Source organism: Neomonachus schauinslandi, chromosome 4, assembly GCF_002201575.2.
Source record: "Neomonachus schauinslandi chromosome 4, ASM220157v2, whole genome shotgun sequence".
NCBI classification, from domain to species: Eukaryota; Metazoa; Chordata; class Mammalia; order Carnivora; family Phocidae; genus Neomonachus; species Neomonachus schauinslandi.
In genome coordinates, this window is record NC_058406.1 from 114,131,575 (window position 1) to 114,147,566 (window position 15,992).

At 36.4% G+C, this 15,992-nt stretch overlaps 1 protein-coding gene across 2 annotated transcripts in view; it reads right to left on the minus strand.

The window, feature by feature from the left end:
• Nucleotides 1-15,992, minus strand: part of TMEM68 (transmembrane protein 68) — a 49,261-nt gene that overhangs the window by 31,984 nt on the left and 1,285 nt on the right. For both annotated transcript variants that reach the window (XM_021688584.1, XM_044914631.1), the window contains exons 2-3: nucleotides 10,254-10,298; nucleotides 9,253-9,646 (exon numbers count right to left, since the gene is read on the minus strand). In XM_021688584.1, coding sequence (XP_021544259.1) covers nucleotides 9,253-9,577 — 325 coding nt within the window. In that variant the 5' untranslated portion in view covers nucleotides 9,578-9,646; nucleotides 10,254-10,298. The remainder of the gene's footprint in view (nucleotides 1-9,252; nucleotides 9,647-10,253; nucleotides 10,299-15,992) is intronic.

The window sequence follows — 15,992 nt, forward strand, 5'->3', positions numbered from 1 at the left end:
TCTCTCTCAAATAAATAAATAAAATCTTTAAAAAAAATATCTTGAAAATGCTAGGGACTCTGAACATAGGTATGTTAAGTTGAACTTAATAATGATCAAGATACAGACAATGTATTTTGGTGCCATCCAAATTATTGGAGAGAGATGCTCATTGGGGTGCCCGGGTGGCTCAGTTCGTTAAGCGTTCAACTCTTAATTTCAGCTCAGCTCATGATCTCAGGGTCATGAGATGGAGCCCTGCATCGGGCTCCGTGCTCAGCAGGGAGTCTGCTGGAGATTCTCTCCCTTTCTCTCTCCCACTGCCCCCCCTGCTTGCATGTGCTCTTGCTCTCTCTCTAAAATAAACAAATCTTAAAAAAAAAGATGCTCTACAATTATGATAGCTAACATTTATTAAACATTTAGTATGTAATAGAAATTATGCTAAATACTACTTTACATGAAATTTCACTGAATCCTTAGGAAAATGAGGTTCAAAAACATTAAGTATCTTGTTTGAGGATGAAGGTTACTTACATAATTTTAAGTGGTCCCCCCAAGATATTTATCAATTACAAAATAAAAGATAGCAACTTTATGGTGGAGAAACCCAGAGACACCTCCTTAGCCACATAATCAAAGTTAGTATCACCAGTAATAAGACATATCAACATCATGAACCTCTGATATAATGCACTGAGAAGGACACATCATCATTTTTGTGGTACTCTTGTCAAATATGCATAAATATGCATAACTTCAGTCACATTATGAAAAACATCAGATCTAAATTGAGAGTCTACAAAATAATTGAGCAGTCCTCTTCAAAACTGTGAAGGATATGAAAGACACACACAACAAAGCAAAACAAAACAAAACACCTAACTAAATAACCATCATAGATTGGAGGAGACATGACAACTAAATGTAGCATGGGACTCTGGTACAAGGACACTGGTGAGAAAACTGGTAAGAGTTGAGTAAGACCTGTAGCTTAGTTAATGGTATTGTACCATTATAAAGTCAATAACTGTAGAAATGGTTATGTAAGATGTTAACATTAGGGGAAGCTGGATGAAAAATACGCAGGAAAAAATATATTTTTGCAACTTCTCTGTAATTCTAAATTTTTTAGAAAAAATCATAATGGTTGCAAAAGGCAGGGAGGAGAAAGGAGAGGGGGAAGTGGGAAAAGGAGTTAGGTAACTTGTCAAGGCCAGCAGCCAGTAGTTGGGGAGAACCTGGTTTTAAGCTCAGGCAGTCCCTCACTCAATAAAAGACAAGAGAAGAGGTTAAAGGAAATGCTTTTCCAACTGAAGTAGAGAGGAGATGTCTCTTAATACCTCAATTTAATTAATAGACTTCGCTACATATTGTTTAATTTATAGGACTCTTTTAGTGAATAAAATGTATCCATTTCTTTATGAAATAATAATAAAATATAAAGTAAAAGAAAGTTAAGTTTGTGCTATTATGGCCCATTTAAAAAAAACTCTAACTCGGGGCACCTGGGTGGCTCAGTCGTTAAGCGTCTGCCTTCGGCTCAGGTCATGATCCCGGGGTCCTGGGATCAAGTCCCACATCGGGCTCCCTGCTCCGCGGGAAGCCTGCTTCTCCCTCTCCCACTCCCTCTGCTTGTGTTCCCTCTCTTGCTGTCTCTCTCTCTGTCAAATAAATAAAATCTTTAAAAATAAATAAATAAAACTAACTCATATAACATAAATAATAAACCATAAACCAGCCTACTTAATCAAACCATCGTATTTTTCAAAAATTTTGTATTGTCAATGAATTTAACCAGTTATGACAGCATTAGGTAAGCATACATATTTTCAGACAATGAAGTAAATTTCCCTTGTAAAACAAACAAAATAAAACAAGATAAAACAAATAACTAAGGGCATCTGGGTGGCTCAGTCAGTTAGGTTCAGGTCATGATCTCAGTGTCCTGGGATCGAGCCCTACATCGGGCTCTCTGCTCAGTGTGGAGTCTGCTTCTCCTTCTCCCTCCACCCCTCCCCCCCGTTCATGCTCTCTCTCTCTCTCACTCAAATAAATAAATAAAATCTTTAAAAAAAAAAACAACTAAAAGCCCCAAAATGAAATATTCCTTACTTCCCTAAGGTGAAAGTTACAGTCCTCACCTTTACAGTTGTGCTAAAATATATAGCTTTTACTTTTCTCAAAAACATCTAGATATCTTACTGAGGACTCTTCCTGATCCTATTAATTTTCAGGGGAAATATTAAATATTAAAAGTCCAGCTTTTAAAAATATTCATATTTTCTAGGAATAATGTTTTTTTGAAAAATAAGTCAAAATTTTTAATAGTTTAAAAGCTAACTTGGGCGTAGGGATTTCATCAACCTACCACCAAGCAAACTGCCTAGAAATGTAGGTATTTAAGAAACATCAAATTAATATTTTTTGATTTACTATAGGCATTATACTATGCAGCAAATAAGAATCAGGAATTTTTTGAAAAATGACAAAACATTAAATTATGTACAGTATGACATAAAATACAACTTCAAAACAGAAAACACTGGATAGATTTTTTTTTTTAAAGATTTTATTTATTTATTTGAGAGAGAATGAGAGAGAGCACATGAGAGGGGGGAGGGTCAGAGGGAGAAGCAGACTCCCTGCCGAGCAGGGAGCCCGATGTGGGACTCGATCCAGGGACTCGATCCAGGGACTCCAGGATCATGACCTGAGCCGAAGGCAGTCGCTTAACCAACTGAGCCACCCAGGCGCCCCACACTGGATAGATTCTTATACAAAGATACTTATAGTGAACAAATTATAAGTGATGATTCAACAGATAACTGACTAAATTCATTAAGATTTACAGAGTTCCATGTAGTCATCAGAAGTCACTAAGGCTTAGTGACATGAAAAATACTAGTTGGCAGCACATATAAAAAATTATAAACACACCACAATATTAATAAAATTCAAGTGCAATAGTAAATTTTAGGTGACCATCGTTTTCCTTATGTTTTTTTGCCACTTTCTTTTTTACAATGAACATATTTATTAGTTAAAAAATTCCTTTGAAGATTCTTTTAAAAAGCATGAATTAAAACTGATTTGATACCAATACAAAATCCAAATATGCACACAAATGCCTTTTATATATGTCACTAAACAACAGGGCAAAGAAAATCACTTTTTCCAGTTTTATTGAGAAACAACTGGTATGTATCACTATGAAAGCTGAAGGCAAACAGTATCATGGTTTGAATTACATATATTGTGAAATGATTATTACCACAGTAGGTTCAGCTAACATTCATCATCTCATATAGATAAGAATAAAGAAATAAAGTTTTTCTCCTTGTGATAAGAACTCTTAGGATTTACTCTTAAAAACTTTACTATAGGGCGCCTGGGTGGCTCAGTCGGTTAAGCGGCTGCCTTCAGCTCAGGTCATGATCCCGGGGTCCTGGGATCGAGTCCCACATCGGGCTCCCTGCTCTGCGGGAAGCCTGCTTCTCCCTCTCCCACTCCCCTTGCTTGTGTTCTCTCTCTCGCCGTGTCTCTCTCTGTCAAATAAATAAAATCTTTAAAAAAAAAAAAAAACTTTACTATATATTGTACAGCACTGTTAGCTATAGTCACATTGTACATTATATCCCTAGAACTTATTTATCTAATAACTGGAAATTTGTACCTTTGACCACCCTCCTCCAATCCCCCTTCTCCAACGTCTGCCTCTGATAACCATAAGTCTGACCTCTTTTTCAATGAGTTTGGGTTTTTTCTTTTTTAGATGCCACATATAAGTGAAATGATACAGTATTTGTCTTTCTCTGACTTATCTCACTTAGCATAATGCCTTCAAGGTCCATCCATGTTGTTATAAATGGCAGGATTTCCTCGTTTTTTTAATGGCTGAATAAGGAAAAATCACTTTTAAAAGAGTATCACTTATCCTAATAAAATATAATGTCAAGTTACCATAAAAAAATTAAAACAGACTAAGAACTATATATTTTCCTTCCTCTGAGCCATAAATGCGTATTTAAAAATATCTCGGAAAGCTCAATACTCCACTCTCCACAGAAAATCAACAAAGAAACAAGAGCTTTGAATGACACACTGGACCAGATGGACCTCATAGATATTTACAGAACATTCCACCCTAAAACAACAGAATACTCATTCTTCTCGAGCACACATGGAACTTTCTCCAGAACAGAACACATACTGGGTCACAAATCAGGTCTCAACCGATACCAAAAGACTGAGATTATTCCCTCCATATTCTCAGACCATAATGCTCTAAAACTGGAATTCAATCACAAGAAAAAATTTGGCAGAAATTCAAACACTTGGAAGCTAAAGACCACTCTGCTCAAGAATGTTTGGGTCAACCCGGAAATCAAAGAACTTAAACAATTCATGGCAACCAATGAGAATGAAAACACATTGGTCCAAAACTTATGGGATACTGCAAAGGCAATCCTAAAGGGGAAATACATAGCCATCCAAGCCTCACTCAAAAAAACTGAAAAATCCTGAATTTACCAACTAACTCTACACCTTAAAGAACTAGAGAAAAAGCAACAAACGATGCCTAAGCCACGCATTAGAAGAGAAATGATTAAGATTAGAGCAGAGATCAATGAATTAGAAACCAGAAACACAGTAGATCAGATCAACGAAACTAGAAGCTGGTTCTTTGAAAGAATTAATAAGATCGATAAACCACTGGCCAGACTTATCCAAAAGAAAAGAGAAAGGACCCAAATTAATAAAATTATGAATGAAAGGGGAGAAATCATGACTAACAGCAAGGAAATAGAAACAATTATTAGAAATTATTATCAACAACTATATGCCAATAAACTGAGCAATCTGGATGAAATGGAGGCCTTCCTGGAAACCTATAAACTGCCGAGACTGAAACAGGAAGAAACTGACAACCTGAATAGGCCAATAACCAGTAACGAGATTGAAGCAGTGATCAAAAACCTCCAAAAAACAAGAGTCCAGGGCCTGATGGATTCCCTGGGGAATTCTACCAAACTTTCATAGAAGAAATAATACCTATTCTACTGAAGCTGTTTCAAAAAATAGAAACAGAAGGAAAGCTTCCAGACTCATTCTATGAGGCCAGCATTACCTTAATACCCAAACCAGGCAAAGACCCCATCAAAAAGGAGAATTTCAGACTGATATCCCTGATGAATATGGATTCCAAAATCTTCGACCAAATCCCAGCTAATAGGATCCAACAATACATTAAAAGGATCATCACCACAACCAAGTGGGATTTATCCCCAGGATGCAAGGGTGGTTCAACATTCACAAATCAATCAATGTGATAGAACACATTAATAAGAGGAGAGAGAAGAACCCATGGTCCTCTCAATTGATGCAGAAAAAGCATTTGACAAAACACAGCATCCTTTCCTGATTAAAACTCTTCAGAGTGTAGGGACAGAGGGAACATTCCTCAAGTTCATAAAATCCATCTATGAAAAACCCACAGCGAATATCATCCTCAATGGGGAAAAGCTGAGAGCCTTTCCCTTAAGATCAGGAACACGTCAAGGATGCCCACTCTCGCCACTATTGTTCAACATAGTACTAGAAGTCCTAGCAACAGCAATCAGACAACAAAAAGAAATAAAAGGTATTCAGATTGGCAAAGAAGAAGTCAAACTCTCTCTTTTTGCAGATAACATGATACTTTATGTGGAAAACCCGTAAGACTCCACCCCCAAATTACTAGAACTCATACAGCAATTCAGTAATGTGGCAGGATATAAAATCAATGCACACAAATCAGTTGCTTTCTTATACACTAACAATGCAACTGTAGAAAGGGAAATTAGAGAAACGATTCCATTTACTATAGCACCAAAAACCATAAGATACCTCGGAATCAACCCAACCAAAGAGGTAAAGGATCTATACTCTAGGAACTACAGAACACTCATGAAAGAAATTGAAGAAGACACAAAAAGATGGAAAAACATTCCATGCTCATGGATTGGAAGAATAAACACTGTTAAAATGTCTGTGCTACCCAGAGCAATCTACACCTTCAATGCCATCCCGATCAAAATTCCAATGACATTTTTCAAAGTGCTGGAACAAACAGTCCTAAAATTTGTATGGAATCAGAAAAGACCCTGAATCGTCAAGGAAATGTTGAAAAAGAAAAACAAAGCTGGGGGCATCACGTTGCCCAATTTCAAACTATATTACAAAGCAGTGATCACCAAGACAACATGGTACTGGACAAAAACAGACATATAGACCAATGGAACAGAATAGAGAGCCCAGATATGGACCATCAACTCTATGGTCAAATAATCTTCGACAAAGCAGGAAAAAATATGCAACGGAAAAAAGACAGTCTCTTCAATAAATGGTGCTGGGAAAATTGGACAGCCACATGCAGAAGAATGAAACTCAACCATTCTCTAACACCATATACAAAGATAAACTCAAAATGGATGAAAGACCTCAATGTGAGACAGAAATCCATCAAAATCCTAGAGAACATAGGCAGTAACCTCTTTGACATCAGCCACAGCAACTTCTTTCAAGATACATCTCCAAAGGCTGGTGAAACAAAGCAAAAATGAACTATTGGGACTTCATCAAGATAAATAGCTTTTGCACAGCAAAGGAAACAGTCAACAAAACTAAGAGGCAACCCACAGAATGGGAGAAGATATTTGCAAATGACACTACAGATAAAGGGCTGGTATTCAAGATCTATAAAGAACTTCTCAAACTCAACACCCAAAAAACAAATAATCAAGTCAAAAAATGGGCAGAAGATATGAACAGACACTTCTCCGAAGAAGACATACAAATAGCTAACAGACACGTGAAAAAATGTTCATCATCATTAGCCATCAGGGAAATTCAAATCAAACCACATTGAGATACCACCTTACACCAGTTAGAATGGCAAAAATTGACAAGGCAAGAAACAACAAATGTTGGAGAGGTTGTGGAGAAAGGGGAACCCTCTTACACTGTTGGTGGGAATGCAAATTGGTACAGCCACTCTGGAAAACAAAAAATTAAAAATAGAGCTACCCTATGACCCAGCAATTGTACTACTGGGTATTTACCCCAAAGACACAGATGTAGTGAAAAGAAGGGCCATATGCACCTCAATGTGCATAGCAGCAATGTCCACAATAGCCAAACTGTGGAAAGAGCCAAGATGCCCTTCAACAGATGAATGGATAAAGAAGATGTGGTCCATATATACAATGGAATATTACTCAGCTGTCAGAAAGGATGAATACCCAACTTTTACATCAAGATAGATGGGACTGGAGGAGATCATGCTAAGTGAAATAAATCAAGCAGAGAAAGTCCATTATCATATGGTTTCACTTATTTGTGGAATGTAAGGAATAGCATGGAGGACATTAGGAGAATGAAGGGAAAAATGAAGGGGGGAAAATCGGAGGGAAAGATGAACCATGAGCGACCATGGACTCTGAGAAACAAACTGAGGGTTTTGGGAGGGGGGGATGGGTTAGTCCAGTGATGGGTATTAAGGAGGGCACGTATTGCATGGAGCACTGGGTGTTATATGAAAACAATGAATCATGGATCACTACATCAAAAACTAATGATGTATTGTATGGTGACTAACATAACATAATAAAATAAAATTTAAAAAATAAAAAGGTATAAAAAAAATACCTCAGAAAGATAAAAACACCTCAAAATTATATTCTACTACAAAATAAGCTTAGTGCTTGAAGTTATCTAAGTTAAATCATGTTTCCTGAAATCAAAATAAACTCAAATTCCTTATGATATACATTATCCTGAAATATAGGGGATATATATTTGGGAGGGGGATATATATTCCCAACAAGTATTGGAAACAATGCCACTTAAGTTGTGTGTGACCGTATTAAAGACAATAAACCAACAGCAGCCTACAAAGATGCAGTCTCTGCACATGTACACATGTGATATGCTGAAGTATCATCTTGTCTCATGTAAAACAACCATAAAAGGGCATGAGAGTTGTAATGACTGGCGAGAGCATTAGTATTAATGAGTAATATTCAGAATTCAATACATCAAAGGCATATGGCTCCTGTTTGCAAACCTGCTGAATACCACTACTTTTGACCCTGAGTTCCCAACCTGGGACAAACTGACCACACAGCACAGATCACGAGGACAGGCTCTGGAGCTGAGATTGTATCCTGTCTACTTCCTAGCTTCCTAGTGTGTCTTGGGCAAATAACAATCTCTCTGTTCCTCAACTTCCTCACAGGAAATCTGTAAAATAAGATAAGATGTAGAATCTATTCTAAGTTTTAGAAGAATGTATGTTAAACATTCGACAGTGTGTGGCATAAGAAGTGCTCAAAAAAGACTTTATAAGACTGCATGTAGCATTAAAATGATGACACACTGGCCTAATAAGCATGTCACTGGTGATCTTTGCTAATAGCAGCCTTGTACTCCCGTGGTATATATCCTCTGGTATCTATTTCAAAATCTGTACTTCTGCATCTTTCTGTGAAATGACTTTGATGCCCAAAATGAAACAGAAAGTACAACTTTGTTACACACCTACTGAATTCTATTTTTTTATAGTTCCAATGCAAAAATGACCAACAGATAAGATAAATATTGGTAGAGAAAGACACCAAGTCCTTGATAATAGGCCACAAGAGGGTAATTTTCATGTTATCCAAAGAACCACACCAATCATTAAATGTAGAACAACACAATCTCTCAAATGATAAAGAAAAGGATAAATACCCTAGAGAGAAACTTGTTCCTATCTCATTTATTCAAGAGACATATGACCTCTGAAATGAATCAAACAGGAAATGGGTAAATTATGGTATACAAATTATATTTAATATTATTAGTTAATATTCATTTAAAAATACACTACACAAAAATAAGTCAAACTTATTTTGAACAAAATGCAATTAAATACTAAATAATTAAAGCAGATTTCTACAGGTTTCTATACAGTTTTAATTAGTTTCTTAGTCTTTCAGATGTCTTACATATAAACTTTAATATTTTAGGTTATAGTAAGAGCTTACACTGTTGTATGGTTCTTTGTTTAATGGAAGTTAATGTGTTTGGAAAAACTCATTTTAAGAAAGACATATGCATGCAAAGAGATAAAAGGAAATAGTAAATATCCCTTATATTTTTCAGTATTGATCAATAAAATGGGATGATAATACAGTTTCAGTGCCACACACATGAACAGCCACACACAGACAGCAAAATCATCTTGCTTACCATGCCAAACTGCTGCATGTCCATCCCAGAGAGTTGCCACCGTCTTCCTTGCGCCATCCCATAAATTATGAGAGTAGGCTTCTTTTAATACATTCTTCCTCTTATAAATGTGTAAGAAAATAATAGTAAGATAGAGAAGAAAGATAGTAAAGTAAGGAAGTATTAAAAGTATTAGTGGTGTAAAAACCCACAAGAGATAGTTTGCAAAATTCAAATAGTCCTCCAACTGCTCCACACCAAACCATTCTTCAAGTATGTGAATCAGACAAGTCATATAGGGCATAGAATCCTGTCCTGTACCACAGGTTTGATTTTTGTCTATCATTTTTCTTTAGGTGAAAATGACAAATTCAGTCTCTTTCTTCATTGTCATGGTAGGTCTTTAATTTGGCCACTAGAAGGGAAAAATAATCCAGTGTTATTCTCTTCACAGCTGAAAAGTTAAATGTTTTAGTCTACATAAATACTGCATAGAATCATTTCTTAATACCAAAAATGAGTAGATTGTTAATGGTAACTTTGTTGCAGACTTCAATGTGAAAACTGTAAGGTTTCATTTGCATGCTCACGAAGCATGTCAGGGTTAGCTTTTGAAGTAACTCACAAGCTATAATTGAGAGAGAAAAATAAACCTGATGAAGAATGAAATTTCAGATTGATCTTAATAATTTGACTTATATCTTAAGTGGATCATACTAAGTTTCTATCTTAAACTAGGTTATGTTGAGATAACTGTTCTTCACAAAGGAAAGCATCAATATGTGATTCAATAAAAGTAATCCAATTCTTTAGGAAATGATGACCTACGTTTTTGGCTACTGTCTTTTACAAGCAGGTTCACAAAAAATTCTCTGTTCTTTTAACATTATGCAATAATAAAAATTTATCCCTGCCATTTTTATCTTATAGTCACTAAAATTTCTCTTAAATGTTCAATGACTAAAACTATAGCCGTATAATTATTTCATGTCACTTAGCTCTAAACCAGTCACTTAACTTACCAGAAATTAGGTAAATATCTTGTCCCAAGCTTCAGTGTATGTGTTCTGGAAAACAGAGAATACAAATGGAAGAAAAATATTAATACCTAAAGTGTCCATAAAATAAATAGCAAGAGACATTCACAAATGTGTGACAAATATTATAGCCCCACACTAGTGTACCACAGTTAAAAATTATACTCATGTTACCAGTGCTTTAATGAGGACAGCTCTACACACCATTTATTTCCATTACATAAAAACCCACCTGAGACTTTTTTTAAAATTCAGAGCTATAAAAACCTTTGCTTCTTTGGAGAAAAAGTATGAAGGTAAAATGTGTAACTGACCATGTCTCTTCTTAGTAACTTTGCCAGATAATAAGCTGATGTCAAATATGGATATTCAATGAGATAATTACATTAGGTCTTTTTTTTTTTTTAAAGATTTTATTTATTCATTTGAGAGAGAGAGAATGAGAGAGAGCACACGAGAGTGGGGAGGGTCAGAGGGAGAAGTGGACTCCCCGCCGAGCAGGGAGCCCGATGTGGGACTCGATCCCGGGACTCCAGGATCATGACCTGAGCCGAAGGCAGTCGCTTAACCAACTGAGCCACCCAGGCGATCATGTTGTCCTACACAAAATTTCCTTCTTTCATTCCTATCTTCCCTGGTTCTGATTCTATTCTTAGAGATATTTTGTCATTACTCCATGCTACATAATCTTTATGAAAATCATCTCAAACCCTTTATAGCTGAGACAGGAAATGAGTAAATAAAGAAAGGGATGGAGAGGGAGGGAGAGAGAGATATACAAGAGCAGTTATATGTTGTCTTTATGCCAAGATTGTCTTGCTGACTGACTTATTAACAGGGCATACACTTTGACTTAGTCCTCCAGGGATGGAAGACTTAGTCTAATTTAATTTCCTTGTAACCAACAGCATTTACTTGTGAGAAATGTAGGCCTGCTATGGTAACAGAAGGTAAACACAACACACATTAAGCCCACAATCTGGGCTTTATTTTTTTTTTTTTCCTGAAGTATAGTTGACACACAATTTTTGTTTCAGGTATATAACATAGTGATTTGACAACTCTATATGTTATGCTGTGCTCACCACAACTGTAGCTACCATCTGTCACCATACAATGATGTGGGCTTTAATTACATCATATTCTCATCAATCCATCTAAAGATTTGAACCCTTAATGTATCAGGGTTTGAAAATTTAGAAAGCAACATAAACATAGTGAAACTTACTACTTTTAAAATGAGAGCTTCCCCCACTGGGAGGGCTGGAATCACAAAAATGGAAAGTAAGTGATGTGGAGAAATTAGAACCTCATGCATTGCTGGTGGGAATGTAAAATGTGCAACACTGTGGAAATCCATTTGGCAGTTTCTCAAAAAGCTAAACATAGAGTTACCTTATGACCCAACAATTCTACTCCTAGATATGTATCCCAGAAAATTGAAAACATGCATTCACACAGAAATTCATATATGAATGTTGATAGCAAAACTACACCTAAGGGCCCAAAAGTAAAAACAACACAAATGTCCATCAGTTGATGAATGGATCAATAAAATATGCTCCACCCCTACAAAAGAATATTATTCAGCCATAAAAAGGAAAGAGGTAATGGTTCATGCTACAATAGGCATGAACCTTGAAAACATACTAGATTTAAAAAGCCAAACACTAAAGGCCACGTTCTGTATGATTCCATTTATATGAAATACCCAGAACAGGCTAATCAATAAAGACAGAAAGGTAAGTGGCTGCTAGGGGCTGGGGGAGGGGGCAATGAGAAGTGACCGCTAATGGAAACAGAGGTGTCTTTTGGGAATAATGAAAAGGTTCCAGAATTAGATAGTAATGATGGTTGTGCAACCTTGGGAATACCCTAAAAACCATGAAGTTGTACATTTTAAAACGGTCAATGTTATGGTGAATTACACCTCAACAGAAAAAGAGATTTTAAATATTGTTAATAAACTAAAATTTATGACAGTCTCTCAAATATGTTAAAAGGAGCTGTTCCTAGGCCTAAAAACCAATCATTTTGATGATCTGACCCTTACTGCTTAATACAATTGCCCTAATAATCTGGTCTCATTTCTGATTTTAACAGGACCATAACATGTTGTGATTTTAAAACCTTCTTTAGTACTTCCCCCCGACTCAAATTGGTAATAGAACCATACTTCTTATCCTCAATTACACTCTGACTTACCAAACACAGTACAGACACCGATCAGCAAAGAGGGACATCTTCATAAGTAGTCCCTGAACAGTGGCCCAGTGCTGCATGCAAGGACCTCCTCCAGAATGGTCATCCTCGATTTTGACTTAAACCCTTCCACAACAGAAAACTGAAAAGGTGTCCGATTCCATCTTCAAAACCATCCATCAAACTACTAAAAAGATCTTCCACATATTTATCTCACTGTAACTTTTCCCTACTGCACCTAGTTCTATACCATAGAACTTTTTCCATTAGACAAACTCTTAAGTTTTAACAAAGCTATGATGAGCTGCAAAATCCCATTTTCTGGTCAGAATCCTTAATTCTTTGAACCACTCCTCAGACCCTAGTTTCATAACCTTTCAGCACTCAGGTCACTCCCCATGACTGACTCTAGTGGTCTGATATTGAGAGGAGCATGTACAGTAACCCACCTGTACCTCAACTTGCTAAGATCTGTAAAATTGGGATATAATAGTACATATACTACATTAGATGATGATAGGTGCTATGGAGAAAAATATACAGCAGGGTAAGAGGAAAATGGAGGTCTCTAGCAGGCCAGAGGGTAGGAGGGGGGTTGCTATGTTATATATAATAGCCTGGGAAGGACTCTCTGAAAGGTACATTTGAGCAGAGAACTGAGGAAGTGAGGAAGCAAACTATGTGGGTATTTGGAAGAGAACTCTGGCCAAAATAAAAGTAAATACAAACGATGTGTACTTGGTGTGGTCTGAGGAGCAGCAAGGAAGCAGGCTGAGGAAGAATGATAGGGAGAGCAGTCAGAAATGGGCAGAGGGGTAGCACTGTAGAACTTTGTAGGCTTGCTTTTATCTTAAGTGAGATGAAGAAGGCACCAGAAGACTGAGACTGCCTAACTTGGGTTTTAAATGACAGCTATGTTGAGAATACACTGCACAGGAAACAAATAGGAAGTTCAGGCAATAATTGAAATAAGTGATGAAAGTGGCTTGGACAACGGTGACAGAGTGAAGGTCTGTAAGAGATGATCAATTTCTAGATATACTGTGAAGATACGGCCAACAGGAATTGCTGATGAATGTATACAGAACATAAGTGAGAGAGAGAAGTCTGGGATGACTACACGGTTTTTTGGCAAGGTGGGTCTGTATTCCAGGAGACTCTGCCACTTACTGTGTGACCTAGGAAAGTTACTTACCAAGTCAGCCACAGTCTCTCCATCTGTAAAGTGGGGATATTAACAGTACCTGTCTAGTAAGACTGTTGTGAAGAATATATGTTTAAAAAAAAAAAAAGCTTAGAGGAATACCTTCCACTATATAAGCACCAGGTGAGTATTGCTGGCATCATCATTATTAGCTTGCTTGTGCAAAGATGGAGTTACAGGAAGAACAGGTTTGAGAGTGTGATAGAGATCAGGAATTCAGTTTTGAATGTATTAATATTCTAGTAGACATCCAAGTGAAGACCTTAAATAGGCAGCTGGTCATAGAGATTAGCAGGAAGATCAGGTTTAGAGAAATATATCTGGGAATTGGCAACATATAGATTGTATGAAAACCATGAAAGTAAAAAAGATCCTTCTAAGGAGGAAATATAGAATAAAAAAGAGTCCCCAGGACTGAACCTTGGGGCACTCAACATTTTAGAAGTTGGGAAAACAATGAGGAACCAGCATTCCCCTTCCAGGAGTAGCACCTTGAATGTCAAAGTAACAAAGTGTTCAAGAAGAAAGGAGTATTCAGCGGTTTCAAATGATGTGGAGAGGTCTAAGAAATGATCATGGATCATTGGGTTTTACAACACAGAGACATTGACAAACCCTGATAATTAAGAACTATTTTGATACAGTGGGGATGAAAGTCGGGTAGAGTAAATTCATGAAAAAGTAAGAGAAAATGAACTGGAAACAGAAAATATGGACAGCTCTTCAGAGGAATGCTGATGCAAAAAGGAACAGTGAAATAGGTGAGTATCTAGGGAGGAATGTGGGCCAAGTTTGTTGTTGTTTTAAGATGAAAGAAAACATAGCAGTCTTTAATACCGATGGTAATGCATCAGTGGGAGAGTAAGAAACAGATGATGCAGGAGAGGAATAATTGTTGAGACCAGTCCTTAACTAGGCCAGAGGGGACAGAATACAGTGTATTGGGCATGGCTCAGACAAGACTTAAATCATTGGGTTATTAATTCATTTACTCAACATGTTTACTAAGCAAATAATTTGCGCTTGACACTATTCTAAACACTGGGGGACACACTGGTAAACAAAATCATGAGAAAACATATGTAAAGCACTTACAATAATATGACTGGCACATAGTAGGCACCTAACAAGTACCACCTAAATAAAGATAGACCTTAACTATGTTCATTCAAATCTTTGACAAAAGATGTGGACCAAGACAGTGCCCTAAAACTTGCCACTCAAGAACTATGGGAAGAGTCTGAATAACAAGCTTTTGAGTTGATAAGATACTTTTGATAATATGAGAGCATGGCTTTAGAATTCAATGAATGCAACCTCTTAATTTTGCAGAAACCAGTTAAAAAGAGAGAGCCAAGTTGACTCGCCCAAAGTTACTAAATTAATTCAGTGAAGAACCAAGGGCCAAAATTAAAACCCGATTCTCCTACTTCCTACTCTGGTTTTCATTACACTTTAACATCTCCCTCCCTCCCTCTCTCTCTCTTACAGAAAGGCTGAAAATGTTAAGATTCCAATCTCTGTCTTCCCTCTACTTATGCCTAGCCCTTCTCCCCCTCCAATTTAACACAGACTATATTTGACTCCATACCCATTTATTTTAATCCAATTAAAAAATATAATTGTTAAAAGATGTTTTGGAGGAGATACAATATTTTAATTACCAAAATTCCAGGTCATTTCCTAACAACAACAACAAAAAATCTACAATTAAACATAGTCCTGTGCATCACATATAAAGAAAATATCACCATGTTGATATTGATGGTGAGGAACATTTACTGTAATTGACTTTATACATTTTTAAAATAAAAGTATTTCAAAAACTATTAAATCAGAATAGAGGATCTTTTGTTTTCTAGAAAACCTTAAGGAAATAAATCTGTTTTTAAACACCTATTATCAGGACTTTTAGCACCATGGATGGCAGCAGATCCATTTCTTACTTTTAGTATATAAGGCACATTGAAGATACATTGAAAATGCCAATTAAATTAAGTACTCACTGAAGTAAAATTAATTTTCCCTTTTCCTTTCTACATTTTTAATAATTGTTTAACAGGGGTTTAGGACTCAGTTCTAGTGAATGAGCATTCCACTTCAAATTAAAAGTAGTTTATCTAATATAAATTAATCTATTTGGCAAACCTAATCATTTTATCTTTAAAACAATACCTTTTAGATTCAAGCTTCAAACTCTAGGTTCTATTATGAACTACGTTTCAAGGTTTTGTGTCTTGTTTTTTTTTAAACCCCAGAATGTCCTTCGACTTCTAGCTAAAATCTTCCACTCTGATAATTACTATTCTACCTTTTTT